Source organism: Branchiostoma lanceolatum, chromosome 4, assembly GCF_035083965.1.
Source record: "Branchiostoma lanceolatum isolate klBraLanc5 chromosome 4, klBraLanc5.hap2, whole genome shotgun sequence".
Taxonomy (NCBI): Eukaryota; Metazoa; Chordata; class Leptocardii; order Amphioxiformes; family Branchiostomatidae; genus Branchiostoma; species Branchiostoma lanceolatum.
Genome location: NC_089725.1, coordinates 2,823,951 through 2,847,033, shown reverse-complemented (window position 1 = coordinate 2,847,033; position 23,083 = coordinate 2,823,951). Strand labels below are relative to the sequence as shown.

Here is a 23,083-nt window from a genome sequence, read left to right as displayed (position 1 = left end):
TTTGACCAAGCTTCCTGTCAGTGCCCTCGACATGCCTAGCATGTGGGCACAAGTGTAGAAACACACACACACACAAACAAACAAACAAACAAACAGACACACCCAAAAAACAATCCCTTCTGTTTCACAAAGACAATGAGCGTAACAGAGGGAGAGTGTTATAATAAGTGTATCCCAGCTTACATCCGTGGCACACCAGCCTGCCATCATGGCTACAGCAGGGGCCAGCTTGATCTGCAGGTTGAAGGCCGACTCCCACTCAGGCTCCATCTCAATGTGCTGGCCCACCTGCCGGGTCACAGAGTCCATGCCCTGGCCAGTGAAAACATCTCTAAGTTTCTCAATGTTGATTCAATCATTGGATGACATCAGCACGTGTCAATTTTCTTCCAAACAAAATGTTATACTGTAAATCATAAAATCAGCTGCAAAATGAGCAAATGTATGCAGTAAATTGCCAAATAAAAGTCGGAAAACAGATACAAATGTCATAGAATTCCAAAGTAAAAAAATATATGAAATAACAAAAATAAAAGAATCTATTCGGTACATCATATTCTGTACGTTAAGTTATTTGTTCAACCTTCCTGACCACTTAGATTTCATAATTATTAAAAAAATATTTTTGTAATCAAACTTTTTTTTATTCAGGCTCGCATCAGTTTTGGGGTTCATAATTTGTCATCCATATAATCAGATCAACATGGCCTTAGTGAAACCTTGAGTTAATGTCACAGTTGCATTGCACAACACATGGCCTAAAATGGGAATAGCATTATAGTGCCTAATGCTTTGGATTAACTAGACCCTTGTGACTTTCTGGTGGAACAGAATTTTCAAGAGTGCAATGTGGGAAAGTACTTTAATCTTATGAGGCCTTGGTTCGGACTATCTTACCATGGTTACCAATGGCCTAAACTGACTTTGTTATCTACCCATAAGTCAGCAAATAAGATTTTGTAGAGTGCATGCTGTTTGGTAATATATTGGTAGGAGGTACTAATGAACAGTAGCTGGACTTGTGATCTTTTGAAACACTGCTCAGACTAGAATGTATTGTAACTTTCTGTAAAGAAACAAATGCTGCTAAACTAAACCTGCATGGAGGTCAGCAGTTCGGCCATTATCTTGAAACCATTCATGAACTTCCTCTTCAACTGGTCATTCCACTGGTCTGGCACCATGGACAGCACATACCTACAACACACAGACACATGTAATATACAGTTAACACAATTATTCATACCCCTAATAACTTTTCATTGATTTTGTTATATGACAAGTGGTTTTGTTCTTCTTTCGACTACTGCTACAAGTTAAAAACAGTGATGAATATGTATTTGTGAAATTTCATTTTTCAGAGGTACTTTATTCCTACTTTTACAAAACATGACATGTCTGGAATCATATATTCATATCCTTTCTAAGTTCACAATCAATACATAGTTTTGCAAATGGGATCAAACCACAATCATTCTTGATCTACAACTGACAACTAAATGAATCTTTTTAAATGTTCCAATTCCATTATAATACATTTAACTCTTGAGAAAAAAAACAACTTTAAATGATGTAGGAACAATTTTGTCGTTAGCAAAGCCTAATGTCTTTCTCTCATAGCAGAAATTACACCAAGTAATACTGATTTTTCGGGAAAACAAAGGTCGATAAAGGGCCTCCTAACAGCTTCCTAAGGTACATGTACTGCAGCAGGACTTCCGGTTTTGATCTCTTGTATTCTGGAGATGCTCTGGTCATGACTTTTGTGTGGTAGATAGCTCTTGTTTTCTGTGTGCATGGGTGTGTATCTGTTTCAGGCTTACTTGAGGTCCAGCAATGGGAACTGAAGTCTCCTGAAGTTCTTCTGTAGCTTCTCCCTGTCCAACAGGTACCTGCCGTGTCTACAGCTGGCACACTGCTCCAGGAACGTACGGATCACTATGGCCAGTAGGTCATGCTCCATGATCAGGTATCTCGCCTGAAATGTAGGTGGTCTTGGGGTTAGGTTTTTGCCTACTGAGAATCTAAAATTTTTGGTTTGGAATCCCTAGCAGGCTCCAGTGTGGCTCCATTCTTCTTGTCTGACTAAATCAAGCTGCTAGCAGCCCTTCCACACATCAGGCTACAGACAGCGAGAAATTGTGTAATGCAAGGCTGTGTTCCTCATGCTATAAAATTTTAAAAGACATTGTCCAAATGTTTGACGAGGAATCCCTCCATCGCTTAACCCGAAAAAAGCAGGTCGCTAGGAGAAGTTGTCCCGCACACCTCAGGTTACAGCTCAATTGTCCATGGTTTTTCCTTCTCCCTCACCTACTTTACAGACTTTCAAAAGAGCGCCTCCAAAGTAATGATCGCATTTAATAAAGTTTTGTAAGACATTCACTTAAGACTTCAAACTTCATAACTATGCCCAGACATTTGAGTTTGTGCCTGGGTGATGCCGAGATCTTATCAAAACAACCCTCGTAGTGATTAAGGAAGGTTTACCAAGAAAGTAAACATTTTCCAGTCACAGCTCTGACACTTACCAGAGTGGGGACAGTGAAGATCTGGACAGACAGGGATATGATGGACACACCATGGTCATGGTCATCCGCCATGAAGTCCATCTGAACCTGGGGGTAGTTCTGTTAAAAGAAAGGGCATCAAAATTTAATCTCATATCTGCTTCTGCCTAACATCTTGTAGTTAAAATCATAGGATAAGATTAGCCTAAGCTTGTAGTATTGTTGATTTACTGCCATACATTGTACCATGTACAAATGTACGATTGTCAACAACAAAGTTCATTCATTCATTCATTCATTCATTCATTCATTCATTCATGATATGAAAAAAAGCAACACTGATCTAAAAGCAAGTCAAGCTCACTGGAGAGCTAATCTTCGGCTGGTCATGACAGAGAAGACAGACGCTATGTACAAATGTACAGTATTTATAGGTTGATTGTGAAAATTCCCCTAGCTCTCTTTGACAAGTACAATTAACAGTGGACCACAGCTTAACGTGCCGTTCCTAAGGACTGCAACCCCTTCCAGTAGCATGCATGCTGGGATTCAAACTCCCAACCTCTTGTTCCAGAGGCAGGGTCGCTAACCACTGCACTACACACACTACCTAACATAATATTTCTAAAAATTACCATGATAATATCATCATACTTAACAATTATTGTTTCGAACATATGTACCAACTAGAATTACAAAACATATTTCAATTCTTTTCCAACATCAAAACTATCAAATAGGCATCATCTCCTATTTAACCTTCTCCCTGCTGAAATAGCCTTTGGCTTCCAGATATTTATTGGTTCCAGGCTTAGGTGCAGGGAGAAGGTTGGACTGGCAGCTTACCCTTGTGTACAGGACAGAAAATTGCTTCTTGCTCTCCTGATCCATAAGGAGACTACATGAGAGAGAAAATTGGCATCTAAATATAACAAGAAGCGGCACTCTTATTAAAAATTAAACATGCTCAGCATACTTTGGTAATTACAACAGGTTATCAGTTTCTGAGTTACTACATTCTTAATGTCTACCTTACATTTATTTTAGGAAACTAAAAGCAGTTTGAAGATCATGCTGGGGGCCTGAGTCTGAGTAGTTGGGAAGGGGGGGGGGGGCATTAGCATTCTGTGCTGTTATAGCCTGTTCTCATACTTTTCGAATGTGAAAAAGAGCACAATTTTTCTCTGGCTACCGGTATGATATTTAAAAGCCACACAAGCAGGAAAGCTTACAGCATGATTTTCCCATGTCTACAATGTACGGGGGACACAGATTAAGAAAAACTGGTGCAATACGGGTAAGATGATAATGATGATGATGGATGAGAACTTTACTTTGACGTACATCTAGCATAGTCTAGTAGGCTTTTCAACTGAACCTTTTAGTTTCCTTTTTACTGAAAAGTAGATCTAAAAACATATAAAAACATAATGAACAAAGATTACATACAGAGCCTCAAATTTACAGAAATAGAGTGTATGCACATTGTATAAAGCACAGCTGGTTCACAGTTTGAACGGAGCATGTGCAAGGTCAAAGGTTAAGGTCCCAAACCTGTAAACAGTTCTTATCTAGACATGTTTCTTTCTGTCTTAGGGGCCTTCAACTTTGAGGCATTTTCCACACCACATTTTCACCACACTGCACATGAACAGTTCAAACTGTGAACGAGCTTATTCAAGAGGTTGAGAACAAACACATGTCCTGCTCACCTGCCCATCATGATCTGGTGACATTGGACTCGAGCAACTGGGAGGAGAGGTGACAAGACATTCTTGGTCAGCAACAAATGACTACACAACTGCCATGATTTCTTTATCATCTACACCGGGATAATGTTCGATATGGGTATTCCAGATCGGTATGTATTTCACAGTGTTTCACAGGCTTCTACGTGTACTGTCTTGTATCACATGGGCTTCCACAGAATAATTCAAACAAGTTTTGCGTGCACTGCTGTACAAAATTTGAATTCTGGATTCAGATGTTGGGATGGATGTTGTTGAAATTTACCAAGTTTTCTCAACTTCTGACACATTTTGCATTGAAGGGTGGGAAAGGAACACAACACAGTGTAATCCACATCACCCTCAGTCCCTACCCTCCCACTAGTTGGTTTGCACACTGGACGATCCGGCCCACTGGCGAGCTGGTACCTTGGGGTTATACAGTTGTGTTTTGTGTTGTATTCTCTATTTCATACTCAAGTCCAGGAGAGTCTTGAACAGTATTCAGGTAGCCTGGTATCCAAACCTATTATAGCTGCAGAGTCTCTTTGTCCTCTTATGCAAATAGGTCTGGCTGCGGTTGACTGGGAACTGTTTGACTATTACGTCACTAAGTAAGAGGACGAAGAGACTTGGCAGCTATAATACGTAGGTTTAGATACCAGACTAGTATTCAGGAGGTAATACATATAATATTAGGTCAAAACGTGTGAGACTCACTCTTCCACAGAGCGGTGTCTGCCAACATGAGTCTCTCGACCACACAGAGGTCACCTGTAGGGGGCTGCTGCAGCGCCGTGGTGCACAGGATATGTCTCAGACCATCTGCAGCACAATTAACACATGATAATTTAACAACAAAATCATTCATACCTAGTGCTGTATACGTAAACTCATGTTCAGGTTTAGGTCCGGATTCAAGTCCAAAGGTTCAGATTCAGGTCCAGACCTGAACCCATGGCATGTGTGTGCTAGAAATACCTTTTTTTTTCGGTTAGGCCTAGGAAAAAAAATGTTGTGTTGAAACTTTGAAACTTTATTCAATGTTTACAACATCGCAGGCTGAGACAGCCTGAATTGCGTTGCAATTCACAATTATTACAGCAACAACACGTCATCATTTCATAATAAGATTAAATGTTAAAATTACACAGTATCACAGATCGAAGGTACAAATGACACGAATCATCTCAAATCTGCTACCAATCTAAGAGAACATCGTATACATATTAAGACAAAACATTAAGAATACAGTATTGAAGGTCATTAGTGTCCGCATTTTGCTGATCATTATTGCATGATTTTGAGCGTTCTAGGAATAAAGGATTGTTCATGTCTCTTTGTTCGGCTGAGCGGTATTTTGAAGGTTGATGTTCGTCTAAGTTGGTATGGAGTGTCCTCGGACTGCACCAGGAACTGCCGGCAGGGATGTGTATCGTCCGCCACCACCCTCTCGAGCTCACACGAGTTATGTTAATACAGGTTTGCTCTGAATATAGTATGATAGCAAGACCAGTTTAAGTTTTTTAGTTTTTTTGTAATTGTTTTTATTGATAGTGCACTATACTTCTATATTTCAAATTCATTACATTATTGTATGAATATTTTTTTTACCTAAGTTTTTAAAATGTTGTATATGAGATGACAGTGAGAAAGCAACTGGATAATGACGTAGATTATTGTATTTAGTGATTATTATACATGTATATTCTTAATAATTCACCTGTCACTTTTCCAATAGGTAATTTTATTCCGGGGGTACTTTTATTAGATTTTGTTTACCCCCTCCAGACAGCGCATGTTTAACCACATGCGAATTGAACACAGTGGTGAGGAGGTTGGCCCAAGCACTGTGAGTGTGAGGCCAACAGTCAGTGCATTTGATGTCAACAGTAAAAAAGTGAATCCCTACCTACCGACCCTAATTTTTTCAGGACCGTAACAGGAAACACAACATTTTTTTCCTTGGCCTTACATGTAAAATTGCAAGTTGGCATAAATTTTCATTGTAATTTGAAAAATATACATACCAAAATTATTAACAGTCAGTAGTAAACACAAAAGCTAAAGCACACAACAACAAAAACAGCAATGCTTTCGTCTTTATGTAGCACAAAATCTACTAAATATATAGGGTTTAGATGGTTTACAACAAAAAGGAGAATATTAGCAAAAGATAGTTTTTTGCAAGTCCGGACTTGGTTCCCAACGTTTTTACAAGACCATGTGAGGTCCGTTGTTTAGATATGCAGCACTATATATTCATACTTATCATAGCTTTTCATTGCAACAATTTTGTTATGCAAAAAGTGGTTTTGATCTTCTTTAACCTTCTCCCTGCTGCCTAACTCTATACCCAATAGGGTGCCGAATTGGGTGCCAAACAGCTACTTCAGTGTGCTAAAGGTTAAACTCTCTATAAAAGGTGGAACCAACTGCCAGGCCACACTGTCCAGACACTCCCAGTAGACGCCTTTACGGCTGGAATGGTAGCTGCCGGGTAATTGTGTAAAAAGACTCTACTAGAAGTCCTTAATTATGGACTGACTTCTAGCACGGCTTGGAACCTTTGCATCGCCCCTGACTCACTCTCCAAATTGTATTACTCGATTTTCTACAAATCCATTGTGAAGTGTTAAGATATAACTGAACTCTGAAGGAGAATGGGAAAGTTTGGCTATTAATGTTGGCAATGGTAACCATGAGAATGTGCCAACAGACCTTCTGCCATTTGAACCGGATGAGCAAAATTTCAGAAAGCAGGACAATTTTTCAAAGTTTGATTACTGCAGAATGACTCAGCTTCAGGCAAGCTGGAGAACCAATGCAAATCCAATTAACAACAGGCCTGTGAAGAGGTCACGTCCCTACAGGGCCCTGATTACATTGCCTTTGAGAAATTGGATTGGAGGTGTCAACTCTGCCTCTTCAGTGGTTCAGTTTCTCAAAACCACAATTAAAAAGAGTGCTGATGAGCTCTTGTTAAAAGTTGTAATGAGGATGGTGTCAGATTGCTATCCATCACTGGCTGTACAATTTGTAAATCCATCTTACTAGTATCTGTATTACTCTGCATGTGTAGCTCAGTGGTTAGTGACTGACTGCCTCTAGACCAAGATGTTGGAAGTTCAAATCCCGGCTGTTGTTGTACACCCAACATGCATGCTACAGGAAAGGGCAAAGTCCTTAGGACGGGATGTAAAGCTGTGGTCCACTGTTCATTGTACTTGCCGAAAAGACATAAAAAGGAATTTCCCTCAGGTAAAATGAACCTGTAAATACTGTACATAGCATCTGTCTTCTCTGTCATGACCAGTTGAAGAATAGCTCTTCAGTGAGCTAAACTGGTTGGAGATCACTTTCTTTTTTTCTAAAAGAGACCAGTCTAAAAAAATAATTGGACCCAGAAAGCATATGGTTTGGTTGATCAAAAATTCTGTTTCATTGATCCCAACTGGTAAACACAGTATTTACGATGAAAGCTTATTTTTTACTGACAGGATTAGGTAGGAAACTTTTGGCATCAGATTATGAGCAATTGTTGGACATGTATGCTTTTTCTTCCAGTGTACTGTGGAGACTCTGGTGTGGCAAGAGGACCTCTTCCAGACAGTGGCTAATTGCAGTTGCTATAAATATCGTTTCGTTCTGTAGATTTGGAGGATATTTTCATTGGCCTACAGAGCAAGTGTGCTTACAACAGAAAGCAAAACATCTCCAGAAAAATTGTTTTGTTTATTACATATGCTGCCATAAAAGGTGCAGATTTTCATTACAGCCTAATCCTGGGGTCGGGGCATCCTTCCTCATTTGCCACATTTCATCAACGTGTCACACATCCTAACCAAGGCCAGGAACTCCCTATGTAAGAGGTTTGACCTAACAAAACGCAATAAGATCCTTACAACAGTCGCTACAACTGTTCATTCATCCATGGACTTTCTTTCACTCTTCATTGTGTTTTAGTTCAATACACAATCCTATTTTCATCATGATACAGGTATTGCAGTTTCTCCAAGCCCTGCGAGGGTCTGCACTAATTGAAACAGATCAGGTAACTCGTTACTACTATTTGGTCACCCCATTCCACCTCCAAAGTTTAATCTTTAAAAGCTGCGCCTGCAAAGTAGTAAAGAAAGATTCGTAACTGGGGGGGTTGCATGCTGTTTTGAGTACAACACATTCAGCCATTTTAGTTATACGTAATTCATAGTTGGACCGCTCAAATATAGTACAACGTAATATTGGTGCATTCTACATTTAGCGTAGTGCTTGAATTTATATTTACCTTCGCCGAGAAGGTTATGCAGAGGGTAGCGTTTGTATGTGTGTTTGTAAAGAAGCAGAATAACTGGAGAAGGCCTGGATGGATTGTCTTGATATTTGGTAGGTGGGTAGATCTTTATGAGACCTGGAAATGATTAGATTTTGGGTACCTTGGCAGCTTGTCACGGTACTGCAGCGGAACTTCCTGTTTGGATATCTCGTGTTCTGGACATACTATGGAACTGATCTTTGAGTGGTAGATAGCTCTTTGGACAGAGAGTGCTATAGGTTTGGGCCCCCTGGCAGCTTTTTTTGGAACTGCAGGAGCAGGTTTTGCTTCAGACTTTGAAAGGGAATAACGACAAGAAGGGCATGATGAATGGCCATGATTTTTGGTAAGTAGATAGCTTGAGTGATGATGTACATGATTAGATACTTATCATGCAAATCAGTATCTAATTTGCATAATAAATGAGGAAAGTTTGTACATCTGCAAGTCCAGGATATGACTCTCAAACATGTGACATATGTAACTGGGGAAGAGGGAAATATTATTAGATATCAACTATGCAAATGAAGACCTCATTTGCATAATTAATTTTTGGTATGCATATAGCTTACGTGATGCTTTGTGTGATTAAACAACGATTATGCAAATCAGATTCTAATTTGCATGATTAATGAGGAGATTCTAAAAACTAGCTGTAATCCATGATATGACTTAAAATATGTGACATTTGTAACTGAGAAAGAGAGGAATGTTGATAGATAGAAAATATGCAAATGAAGACCTAATTTGCATAATTAATGAGACACAACTATTATACAATACTGGTAAATGACGGCAATTTCATACTTGTGGCATTTGGAAGTTATGTGAATGTCAACATCGTTGAATCAAATTATGCTAATAAAGACCTCATTTACATAATTGATGATAAATGTGAGCATTACCTTCTTTGCTAAGCTCATACTTTGGACAACCTCTGTTATTTGAGTGGAGATGACAATCAACTAGTATGATTTATAAATGATGAGAAACACTCTTAATACGTCAGTCATAAAGGTTAAAATCATTTGGCGAAGGTATGATCATGAGGTTGTGGAACTCTAGTTAGACATATAGTAAAGCCAGCCAGCCAAGTCTAACGTAATATGTAGCCGCTGCCTTCATGAATTTATCATAGACCGTTGACCATGATAGTCTAGCATACATATAGGTACAGTTCCAACAATATAGAAAGTCAAATTTAAGCTGCCAAATTTAATGAAGGATTTCTCCCTCTTAGCTCAAGTCAACTTCACAAAGCTAACTGTTTTTATCCACTACTAATGAGAACTAATTGAGTACTGCTATTTTGATGGTGAAAGAAACAAATGCTGCAAGAGTCTGTTTTGTAGCTTTAGATAATCCAATTACTCTGATTACTGCCTCTGAAATCAACGATGCAATACACGCCCTCAAAAACAAAAAAGTCAGCGGGGATGACATGATCATCAATGAAATGCGTAAAGCAGGAAAAAGAATCCTATTGACCCCTCAACATGGTCCAAAAGTTATATTGTCTCCATCTTCAAAGCAGGGAGAAAAGGTGACCCCAACAATTATCGGGGAATCGCCATTTCAAGCTGTTTAGGAAAACTGTTCTCCTCAATACTTAACAAAAGACTGTCAACCTTCCTTGAAGAAAAAGAACTCATAAAACCAAACCAAACAGGATTGCGAAAAAACTATAGGACATCTGATAACATCTTCATACTGAAAACTCTTATATCTAAATACACACAATCTGGAAAACGCTTACATGCTTGTTTTGTCGATTTATCAAAAGCCTTTGACTCCATCTGGCACAAGCGGCTGTTGTACAAACTTCTCTCAATGGCATTTCAGGTAAACTCTTTAATATAATCAAAGGCTTATACAACCAGTCTGAAGCCAGTGTCAAAACTAAGGCGGGCTTGAGTGAAAGTTTTCCTGTTGAAATTGGTGTCCGCCAAAATAGTTCTAAGCCCCACCTTATCTAACCTGTACATTAGTGATCTCATAGATGAACTCAATGCAGAACATCTAGACGCCCCCCAGTTACATTTTTCAAAAGTAAATAGCCTGTTTTATGCATTATTGTTTTACTATCCAAAATTAATACTCTTGGCCGTTATTGCCAACAATGGAAGCTAACCGTCAACCTGGCAAAAACCCAAATTATAGTATTCAACAGAAGAGGTCTTTTATTCAATAATCTTAGTTTTCATCATCATCATCATATCGGGCAGCTTGCCCGGACTAGGGTTGCTCTTTCCCTCCAGGCAACACGGTCCGCCATAAATTGGTCTAGATGTTCAGACCTCGCTCCTACATCCCCAGCAAGTTGGTCTATGTAGGTCCTTCGGGGTCGCCCGACAGAGGAATGCCCATGAGTTGGCGCCCAGAGTAGGAGATCGCTTACTAGCTCTTCTTTGTTTCTGTAGCTGTGTCCTGCAAACCGTACCCTTCTCTCTCGTATGGTTGACGATAGGGATGGTAATGTTCCATACAGTTCCGCTTTAGTGGGGTGTTGTTTCCAGGATTTATTGAGCACAGCTCGAAGCATGCGGGTGTAGGTTCCGTCAAGCTTGTTCTCAAGTTTCTTTGTCAGTGTCCACGCTGAAGAACCATACAAAAGCACAGATTCTACCACAGCCCTGAAGAAGTTCCTTTTCATGATGTCTGGTAATGTGGATTTCCATATTGGCCTTAGGCCGTTAAGTGCCCCCCAGGCTTTAGATATCTTAGTTTTACACTATGTAATAAGGAGATAAAGATAGTTCCATCATTTTGTTACCTAGGAGTCATATTTACAGCAGGATGTACATTTAGCGCTGCCACAAAAAATTTAGAAAAGAGGGCCTCAAGTATACCATTAGAAGTACTCTTGGAGACACTAGATCTTCTGTAGCACTACATTGCACATGTATTGTACCAATATTTACATCCAAAAATTCAATTCAGAATTACATGTAAAAGGTCGAAGATAAAATCAAGGCAACAAATTAAGGACTTACAAAACATTTAAAGAGATTTATGAAAGAGAAACATATTCAAACATTGCAAACTTCGAAAATCGCAGAGCGATGTGTAGACTTCGCATCAGTGACCACTCCCTACACATAGAATCTGAAGGCATAACCGTACCCCTCTGAAGAATAGAACATGCGAATTCTGTGACCATTTATATGTTGAAAATGAAATCCACTTTTTACTCGAGTGTACCTTTTATGAAGATGAGCGCCAATCGCTGTTTAAGACACAATAGGATTAGACAAGAAATGTATAAAAATGTCAAAGTAGGACACTTTTATATGCCTGATGTCATGTAAGAACGAACATATAATATCATGTTTCCAAATGTTTCAAAAAGAGAGAAGAAGCTACTAGGTGATCAACATTAGTTTAGGAATAGTCGACAGTTTGTCTATCGTTTAGTTTGTCACTGTTAGAATGTAGCAGCTTATCAATTCATGTTTTGTATTATGCTTCTTATAGACCACGTGTGGTCATCTGTGCATTTAGCCCTTATGGGCAGGAATACGCAATAAAGACTATTATTATTATTAAAAACTTGCTTGACCCACTCCTCACTGACTTATACTGGGCGTGATAAAAACTTGGTACTTAGTTCAACCAAAAATCAGAGATATGTTAACGTTGCCACCTTTTGATTTGATTAACATAAGACATCATCATCACCATAAGGTAAAGGTAAATTTTCAACATAGCACAGAGTTTGGAATTATGAAGAAACAAGAATATAAACAAAATCCTTGAAAGTGAGGGATAGATACAGAGAATATCGAAGGTCAAATTTCAGCAGCCACAAATTATTACTTTGGGTTGCAGCATTTGTCAAATTTTTTACTTCAACTTCACAAAACCAGGTTTTCCAACAAAACTCTTGGACCTATAGATGTATTTATAATATTGCAAGTTTGATACTGAAAGATACAAATGCTGCAAGAGTCTCCCCCACAGACTTATAGTTATACTGGAAGTGATAAAAATTTGGTGCATTGTACAAACAAAAATAATGTCAGGTTCCACAATTTGATTCCAGTAACATGATTTTCCTTCAACCAGTAGACGTTGACGGTAAAGTTTCAACATAGCATAAATGTCAGTACTCTAAAGTTATTCTTCAAATTCTTAACACGGGTGAGCCACAGGAGATCTACAAATCACTTGTACCAGTTCACGCATCTCACAGTTACTCTGCTAGGCCATCAGTGTACGACTACATGTATTCTCTGTCCAAACCAAAGAACAACAGTGGAAAGAAGATGTTCACCTATAGATGTGTAAAGTTGTGGAATGCATTACTAAATGAATTTAAGACTGTATCAGATGTGAGGCAGTTCAAGAAAATGATTGATCGGTTTTATGTAACTTAATGGTTTTCACCCTGATGGTAAATGAAATACTTCAAATTGTAATAGGTAGCAATTTAGTAATTTGCAAGTATTATGTCTTTAGACTCTACTCTCTTATAATTTGTTGACTTAATTATTCAGTTATAATTAGTTCTCTGATCTGACCTCAAACTTTAAGTCTGTACTTAGATGTAAATATGTACTTATGTGTATATCTGGTGTTGTATTGTGAAATGAGCCCTGGAAGATTAGCCCCCTAAGGGGCTAAAGGGCATCTTAATAAACCAAATAAACAAAAAGAATACAGAGTTAAAACTTAAGCCACAGCCACAACTGAAGCGATAAAGTTAAAACATAGTATTACAACCAACAAGTATTTTATCCCTGTATTCAATAAAAACTAGAGTTCCACGACCTCATACCTTCACCAAATGATTTTAACCTTTATGACTGACGTATTTAGGAGTGTGTCTCATCAATCATAAATCATACCAGTTGATCGTCTTCACCCAAATAACAGAAGTTGTCCAAAGTATGAGCTTATCAAAGAAGGTTATGCTAACATTTATCATCAATTATGCAAATGAGGTCCTTATTAGCATAATTTGATTCAATGATGTATGAAATTGCCATCATTTACCTGTAGGTTATTATAGTAGTTTCTCATTAATTATACAAAGTACGCCTACAATTGCATATTTTTATCAATTAACATTCCTCTCTTCCAAATGTCACATATTTGAATAGTCATGTCATTGAACACAGCGGGGTTTTAAAACTGTCTCATTAGTTATGCAAATTAGAATCTGATTTGCATAATTATATCCAATCATACAAAGCATCAAGTAAGCTATCTACATACCAAAAATCATTACCATCCATCAAGCCCATCTTGAGTTATAGTATTTTCTCATTAATTATGCAAATGGGGTCTTCATTTGCATAGTTGATATCTATCAATATTTCTCTCCTCCTCAGTTACATATGTCACATGTTTGAGAGTCCTATCATGGAATTTGGCGCATGTACAAACTTTCCTCACTAATTATGCAAATTAGATACTGATTTGCATAATAAGTATCTAATCATGTACATCATCACTCAAGCTATCTACTTACCGAAAGTCATGACCATCCATCGTGCCCTTCTTGAGTTATTCCCTTTCAAAGTCTGAAGCAAAACCTGCTCCTGCAGTTCCAAAAAAGCCGCTAGGGGGCCAAAACCTATACCACTTACTCTCTGTCCAAAGAGCTATCTACCACTCAAAAATCAGGACCATAGCATGTCCAGAACACGAGATATCAAAACAGGAAGTTCGACTGCAGTACCGTAACAAACCGCTAGCGGACCCAAAATCTAATCATTTCCATGTCTCATCAAGATCTACCCACCTACCAAATATCAAGACAATCCATCCAAGCCTTCTAGAGTTATGCTGTTTGTTACAAACACACACACAAACGCTACCCTCTGCATAACCTTCTCGGCAAAGGTAATTAACTAACACTGATGTCAACATCAAAATCAATATAAATTTAGATCCGGGTTTGTATAGCACATCACGAACGCAGAGACAAGGTTTCTCGTACACTGGACACAGGAGTCTCCTGAGTCATGAGTGGCTGTGACTACATAATGCTGGCTCTGCTCACTTTGTCTCAACTCTCCGCCATTGCTGTCCTAAATGTCTGACTGAATTGCCATGCCTCAGAAATCCCCCGTCTTTCTATCATCTCCAACAGACAAATAGCTAGACAATGTGAGCAATCTTATTACAGCTTGCATACCCGAATTGTACAATACGTTTATTTCACCATTCCTACATCTGCAAATGCCTTTTTACGGCATCTAGGACGTTTTTGTGCTGGAATTGACGAACGTTTGCAACATATGGCCCTGTTTTCGGTATACAACCATTGCTGACAGGTGAAAAAAAATCTTATTTTTTATTTCAAAATCAGGCGAAATTCAATGCACACGCTGATGTCATCCATAAAATTGACTTGCTGTTGCCTTAGTTCAAAAACAAAAACATTAATTCAGAAAAAAAGTTATAAACAAGAACCATGAAAAAAAATGCATGCATACCAAAACTATAGAAAGTCAACTTTCAACAGACACAGATTATGGAGTTTTAACATCCATCTGCAAATGTGATGGTCACAACTAAAATGCTTTACTTCCGGCTGCAACACTTTGATGGCTAGATGTAACTCTGCCAGTGTAAATAATTATATGTATCATTATTTTCCTGACTTTGAAATGTGTTGATTTCTAAGTAGTGTACTAAACCCTTTGGTCTAGAGTACAATTTATCATTTACAGTTAAGTCATATACATTCTGCTTGGATGCCATCAGAGGAGCAAACTGGAGCTAGAATATTATATGCATTCCAACCCAGCCCCGACCATGTTTAGGGAGTGGTCAGGAGTAAAGTCTTGGGAAGGTCCTGAATGTGTGACAAGGTTTCAGGCAGACATCATAAGGTAGGCTTGATACAAAGAAGTTTTGAAAGCTAAAATATTGAGCATAAAACATCAAAAGCAGACAACATGGGAAAGAGAGAGGTTTTTGATTACCATTCACGATTTGGGCTTCCCATGGCCAGTACATAGGGCACATTACCAACATGATTATCAAAGTACCAAATATTGATGAAAATAAAACCAAGGTAGCCATCATACGTTAGCTTTGGTACAAAGAAATTTTTTTAAGTTACTACCACCCAGAAAAAGTCTGAAATACTGTACTGAAAGTCATCAAAGTTTCCTATCTAAATCACTATTCATAATTTGGACAGCACAGTGGATAAGGTGCTTTCCCCTCATGACTATCAAAGTGCTAAATTAATAAGGTAATAAAACTACATGTATGTATGGTAGTCATGATAAGTTACTATCAAGAAAAAGTTTCCAATATTGTCAAAAGTAGGCTAATAGTGAAAGAAAGAGGCTACTACTGTAAATCTTTAAATGTTTGTGGTTTTATTTGTTGTGGTCACCGTGAATTCATGACAATGCGACTACATGTTTCCAATGACTTGTACAGAATTGTTTCAACTGTGGTTGTGACCACAAGGCCTCAGAGGAATCTCCCTGTACATGTAGCTCAAATGGTAGCAGCCTCACAGTTGAGCTCCTGGTTCCAATTACTTAGTAACCAAGTTTGTAACTGGGAGACCCCAGTTCAATCCTGGATTTGGGACATCTCGATGGGGCTGTACCCGTCTTTCAGAAGGGATGTAACATGGGGGTCCCGTGTTCCAGGAGGTGCCTCCAGCATGTTAAAGGGGAAGGGCTAGCAAACCCCTCCCTGTAAAAAAATATTCTGCTACAAATACAGCAAGGAAACTTGCTGAACTGTGTGCCATTAGGCAGTACAAGGAACACTGGTCAGTTCACATCGGGAAATCCAGAAGCAATTGGGAAACTTTAGAAATGTTAGATTTCTGCCTATGAGTGTAGTATCCACTGAAAGCTCTCTTCATCATGAACATAGTCATGTAAAAATTATTAGTCAGTGATGTTCACAGCTTTAGATATGATTGATTGAAAATGCATGTGAACGATGTACTCCTAGGTCAGCACATATCCAGCAGTATTGAGTTCACCTGGGTTTTTACGAACAATTGTGGGCTAATTGTTCCTGTCACAGTGGGCAATGACACCTCTAATCACTGAGCCCATTGAACCCAAACCCGTCCATTGAACTGGACATCTGGTGATTATGCGAATGTATTCAACACAGTGGAAAGACTAATTATCTACTCATTTGCATGGCATTCATTAGGGTGGATCCTTGTCTGTCCACTATCAGGCCAGTATGGGCCAAGTCTAAGCTGGTCTGGGGTGATATTGTGTCGCCAGGTCCAACTAATTATGGTATGGGTTGGGCAACTTTCAAAAAGGAATATCTTCATAGCTTTCCATGTTATGGCCAAATCAAAGGCACCATAATGTAAGGGAAATCATGCTCTTTCAAATGATATATGAAACTTTACTTTAAGTTCAGTAGAAAAAAAAGTTGGAAAATTGGATTTCCAAGATGGCCGCCTTGAAATCGGGAAAGTGAAGTCCCAATGTGAACTGACTAGTGTTAAGGGTTTGAACAAACAAACATACAAACAAACAAATGAGCAAACGACCACAAGGTCTTACCAGAATGGTTGACGACTTGTCCCAGCCAGTTCAGCACTTTCTGTGCAAACGCCTGATGTGCACACACAGACGTATGCATCACCTCCACCTTCAGGGGCTTGGAACGCAGCGATGTGCTCCTCTGTAGAGCAAAACAACCAAGCCAATATTATTCTTGATTCTGGGTTTAACACAGAATGAACTCAACAGGACAAAGATACATTTTTTTTTTTACAATGTCTGGTACATGTTTTGCATAACCAGTAAAGCACCTTTAGGCATAACACACCAGTTTTGTACAGTATGTACAAGCTGTGTAAGACTCAACAGTAAGGTTTGCTCCACTCACACCAGGATAGACCCCTACTCTTTTTGGTAAGTGTGGAGAGGTGTAACTCTCTTAGAACACAGGACTTCCTTTTTACGCCCTATCCAAGAGGACATCTCTAACTGAAGCTAAGTACTTGGAAAGCTAGGAAAGGACACATAAATCTACTTGCAAAGTCACTTTAAGTAGCTGACAGCTTTTCCATAAACTTGATCTGTACATGTTCAAGAGAGGAGATCTTCGGTAGATACATGTGATGAACATTCCCAACAGACTTTTGATTAAATCTCGGTCCATAATTTTTAGTCTAGCTTTGCAGCAAAAAAAAGCAGCACAGATTAGTTACCATCGATCTGAGAGACAGTGACTGACAGTCCCTAATATACTTAATAGCAAACCAATCACAACGTTTCAATATCTCCTGCTGATTGTGTGGATACTATGTGTACATGCTGTAATTACAAGGTAAGGCTTAACCAAGGAAATTTGCTCTGCGAGGTCCGTTAAATTAGTTTTGACAAAGAGAAAGTTCAAGCATTGGTGGAAAACAGCATGCTACTGATACTGGAAGTACAGAAATGTCCCATGGTTTGGAAATACATGTACAGTTGAAAAACAGCTGTACCCTAATATTTCACTCACCAGAGTTCTATCAACCCAGGATTGAGGAGTTCAAAAATTTGCTTTTTCAAAGAACTATTGTAGAGTGGAACTCATTACCCCAAAGTACAGTAGGGGTATGCTCACTAGATAGCTTTAAACAACACTTGCAGTTGGATGTGCAAAGGTTAGGTGTGACAGCTATACCAGCTGCTACTGTGCTGCGTGCCTGCAAACCCTTTGATCAAACCCCTGTCCACAGATCCATGGAATCTTATTCATCTGACAAAGCGATGGGAAAAAAGCAAATTACAACAAACAATTCTTTTAATTCCATGCAGTTAGTCTTTAAAGAGAAATGCTTCAAACCCTTGTCCTGCTGGATTTCCAGAGCAAAAATATACCCCCACTGCTGAAGTGCCCAGACAACTTTGAAACAAAGGGCACTGGTTTGATCTTGCTCATTTGTAGTTACTTTGTTTTACAACAACCCCGCGGATGCAACATATGCATCCAAAAATACCCTCAACCTGGCAATCGTCAGGGCTAGCATACAGAACAGGCATGTGCAAACCGACAATTGTCGGGCTTAGCAGGATTAGGGTTAAAACGAGACCAATCCCTACCTGAATGATAGATCGGGCCTGGTCACAGCTTTTTCGGTTGCCATATCTGACAGAGCTTCTCCCCTGTAAAAAATTTCATCAAGAAATCATTTGGACATGTATCAAGCACGGTTTAGACAGGAACTGTTTACAACTTAGTGGCCTTCACCTTTGTTATACAGAGGTAGAAATACTTTTTTTCAGTGTTCTGCAATATTGCAGAATGTCAAAATTTTGTTCTGCAATTTGAAAATATTTTCTGCAAATACACAAGCCTCCATATACTACAACCTTCTCAACTTAATAATGTTTACTTATTTACATCATATCTAGCTTTGCAACATTGTTGTATTTATTCTCTCAATCTATCTTTAATTTTTACTAACAAAGTTTGAAACAGGAATAACATACATGTGTGTGAAAAATATTCAAATGAATAGAGAACTTGCTTAATTGAAATTGCAACAGCAAAAGCGTATTTATTCAATACCAATCAAATTATATATTTATTGTTTATAATTTCAGCATGTCTAAAAAAATTCAACAACCTGCCTGATAAGGAGGACAAGGACATTATATCCTTGCGAGGAATACATGTTCTGATGCGTAATTAAGATCGCACGACCTGTGACAACAATCAGAGCCACAGCCCACAGAAAAAATGAAAATATTTCAAAAAATGAAAAAACAAAATTAAAAATAAAGATTCTCACGCAAACCTTGGCGTCTGCGTTGTGTCGTAATGAATCTGAAAAATCAGTTTTAAACATTGGACTCGGGACAGTCGGGGAGACTCCAGACGCCCCGGTGATGTTATTGTTCTTTTTCTCGCACGTGGGTGCCCCCCTCCCCACTGTCTCGGCACAGAAGTAAATGTTCTGCCTTCTCCTTGCTCACAAGGGGGTGCTCAAGATCTATCCGAATGGTTCTCAACTTCATCACTGCCATCTGGGCTTGAATGAGCACGGGCTGATGTCGTGGCCACCGTCTGGTTACTTTTGTCATCAGGACCATGCCCCGAATTCGGGCTCTAAAAAAATTGCATGCTTGCTGCGACATATTTACGCTAGAAACATCTGGCAATTGTTTTCCTGATTTTTGGCCACCCCCGAGATCGGGCGATGTTAAGACGAAAACATCCCGAGCGATGTTAAGACGGAAACTCCAACCTCGAAGTTAGTGCGAGGCAGTCAGTACGCACAGAAACATTATCAGGTTTGCATGGCGCTGGTTTCTGTTTATTTACAGTGCCGCTAGTTTCCTAAATTGAGAACTAAGGTATTGAATCCTGAGCCTGATTTTTCATTCTGCAACATTGCAGGCTGTTTAATTTTCCTTCTGCAATCTTGAAAATCTTTCTGCACTTTGCAGACTAGCCTGAATTCAATCAAGCCTCCTGTGACCGCTCGCCGCCCTGTAACCGCCTCGCAACCCGCGGGGAGGGGAGAGAAACCCCCGGACAGCTGGAGTTTGCGTTATACAGACTATTTGCAGACTGCAGGCGGGTATTTCAAACGCTGTTATATTAGCCTCATTGCATCTTGCTGTGCATGTGCAGTTTAACCTTTTGCACACTGAAGTAGCCGTTTGGCACCCCATTCTCTATTGGTTAGAGTTAGGCAGCAGGGAGAAGGTTAATCGTGGAATGGCTTGTTTCTTCATGTAGCTTGGGCGCCAACCTTTTACGGAAGGACCGAGAGAGAGGAGAAAAGCTAAAAAGGCTGGCACACAGGCTATTCTACATGCTGGCAATGGTTTTCGTTTTGTTTTGTTTTGTTTTGCCTCCTAGTAGGCTCCTACCTCTCTGTCCACCACAGTAGCAAACTCTACTGCTTCCTTCTGCTGGCAGCTGATGGCTCTTGTCAAGGCATTGATGACCTGTGGAGACAAAAATATCTACCGTAAAACACAATCTTGGTACTTGGGGTAGACACTTCCTACATGTACCGAGATTCGCGAATCTGGATTCACCCAGGCACAGAATTGATCCTGATTCGATCTGAATTGGATTTGATGAATTGGGATTTTGTGGTGGCTTTCTTTTTGCAGTTTTCACAGTGACCTTCCACTACGAATTCTAGACATGTATGAATATACAATGTACGTTTCCAATATATTACTACTGTGGTGATCAGTTATTCGCATACTCGCATAACACTATGTACTAAGAGAATTTGTTTGATCCCGAAATTTAAAATACACAAAAACTTCCCGTTAAAAATATAAAACAAAAGAAAAGCACTACAAAAGTTTTAAAAATTGACTTAAAGTAGCTAATACGTCTCCAAAAAAATGAGATGTAAAATGTAAGGTTGTACTTTAATGACTCCTACCTTGACAAAGTTGAACTGCAATTTCCAACACAAAAAGTAGATTTGATCAAATTTTCATCTGTCCAACTCCAGTCTTTGTCCAAGAATGAGGAGTGGAACATCTGGGTAAGTACGTTTTTGTTGTTTTTACAGTTCAACTTTGCTTCTGAATGATTTCTACCAACAGATGAACTTTGATGCTGGATTCCTACCTGTTCATATGTGTGGATCTCGTCATTAAACAGCATTGTCACGTACGTATTCTGCTGAACACTATATGGAGAAAGAAATAAACACACTTTCTAAAGCTATGGATATGAAACAATACCTCTTAAGCAAGGGATTTGACTGTAGTCAAATTCTAAAGTGATAGTGATCTCAAACCAGTTTAGCTCAGTGAACTAAATGAATAGTTGAGCTACTACTGAAAATGCACAAATGTTCGCAGTGGTTTTATGTTTGCAGTTTTCAAAGTGAACTCTTTACGGCAAACTTAAAACCAATGCGAAAAGCCATTCCATTGTGTGACTGTAGCGCTACTATTGTTTCAAACGCAAACTCAAAACCACTGTGAACACTCCATTTTCTCCCTACCGCGAAATTAAATCCCCGCGAACATTTCCACTGGTCATGACAGACAATACAGACAGAGTGACTATGTAAAGCTTTTACAGGTTCATTGTACTGGGAAATTCCCCTAGCTCTTTTCTACAAGTACAATATAATTAATGAACAGTGGACTATGGCTAAACGTCCTGTCCTAAGGACTGCAACCATTTCCAGTAGCCTGCAATTCAGGTGAGCTGGGATTCGAACTCACGACCTCTTGGTCCAGAGGCAGGGTCACAAACCACTTGACTATGCACACTACCACTATAAGTAACAAGAGTTCCGCGACCTCATATCTCCATGAACAATTCTATTTATGCAAATGACCTACACATCTACATAATATATGCTTAATCATAAACACCTTTATCTTACTTACACAAGTTGCAATATTGACAGTCCTACAATTTTCCAATTTGATGAATTTCTGTGTTTTTGCATTAATTATGCGAATCAGGAATTTATTTGCATAATTGGTATCTATTGATGCTCCACTTTCCATTAACTACATATGTTACATGTATTTGAGTCTTATAATGGAAAACACTGCAAATATAGATTTTCCTCATTAGCTATGCAAACTAAGTCCTACTTAGCATAATTTGCACTTCATTGTATATAACGTTGGGTAACATAAATTCGCCATTTTTCCGATAATGGTTGACTGAAATCAATCTAGCAGAACAATAAACCATCCTTTTTTTCTATTATTCTGTCAGTATCATGTACTGTCTTTGCACTAATCATATATATGGTAGATTTTGTCTCTAGTCGTGCTGACACCATAATATTTACAGGTTTGCGATAGCAAAACCTGTTCTGTTTTTGCATCCAAGGATGGGGGCCGCCATGTTGGATGTGACCATTTTATTCGGAGGGGTGTTTTTTTGTCGCTTATGTTGGGTGTGACTATTTTGACGGAGGGGTGTTTTTTTTGCAAGTTTTCTTTTTTTTTGTTCTTGCTAATTTTTTTCTTGCTGTGGGTTGGGTGTGACCATTTTTACTGGAGGGATGTTTTTTTCACTAATGTGTGGGTGTCATAGATGGAAGTTATTAATGTGGTGGTGTTGAGGCCTTGCCGTTGGCACAAATGGACACAAGGCCCACTGTACTAAAGGACGAGCAAGGTCCACTGAGCATCATGTTGTTGTGGTCTTGTCGAAAAGTAAGGGACGACAAGATCCCCAACGATAGAGGGTTAATATAGATTTGTTATTTAATGTGATGTTGGATTAGAAAGTGTTGGAATCGATAATATTGGGGGTGGTTTTTGTCGCTAATGTTGGTTCCCTATATCTTTCCTAGTTTCGGGTTAGGTGTGACCATTTTGAACGGAGGGGTGGTTTTTGCCACTAATTTTAGCTTTAAGAGATGAATGTTATTAGTGTGGTGGTGTTGTGACTTTGCCGTTGGCACAAATGGACAAAAGGCCCACTGTACTAAAGGACGAGCAAGGTCCACTGAGCATCATGTTGTTGTGGTCTTGTCGAAAAGTAATAAGGGACGACAAGATCCCCAACGATAGAGGGTTAATATAGATTTGTTATTTAATGTGACGTTGAATTAGAAAGTGTTGGAATCGATG

The 23,083-nt window shown here is 39.0% G+C and overlaps 1 protein-coding gene across 1 annotated transcript in view; it reads right to left on the bottom strand.

Annotated features, from left to right (window-relative positions):
• Positions 1-23,083, bottom strand: part of LOC136432233 (E3 ubiquitin-protein ligase UBR2-like) — a 141,016-nt gene that overhangs the window by 62,325 nt on the left and 55,608 nt on the right. The window contains exons 7-17 of the mRNA XM_066423300.1: positions 21,102-21,162; positions 20,378-20,455; positions 18,599-18,661; positions 17,066-17,186; positions 4,958-5,062; positions 4,223-4,259; positions 3,357-3,408; positions 2,532-2,630; positions 1,824-1,978; positions 1,098-1,197; positions 184-312 (exon numbers count right to left, since the gene is read on the bottom strand). Coding sequence (XP_066279397.1) covers positions 184-312; positions 1,098-1,197; positions 1,824-1,978; positions 2,532-2,630; positions 3,357-3,408; positions 4,223-4,259; positions 4,958-5,062; positions 17,066-17,186; positions 18,599-18,661; positions 20,378-20,455; positions 21,102-21,162 — 1,000 coding nt within the window. The remainder of the gene's footprint in view (positions 1-183; positions 313-1,097; positions 1,198-1,823; positions 1,979-2,531; positions 2,631-3,356; positions 3,409-4,222; positions 4,260-4,957; positions 5,063-17,065; positions 17,187-18,598; positions 18,662-20,377; positions 20,456-21,101; positions 21,163-23,083) is intronic.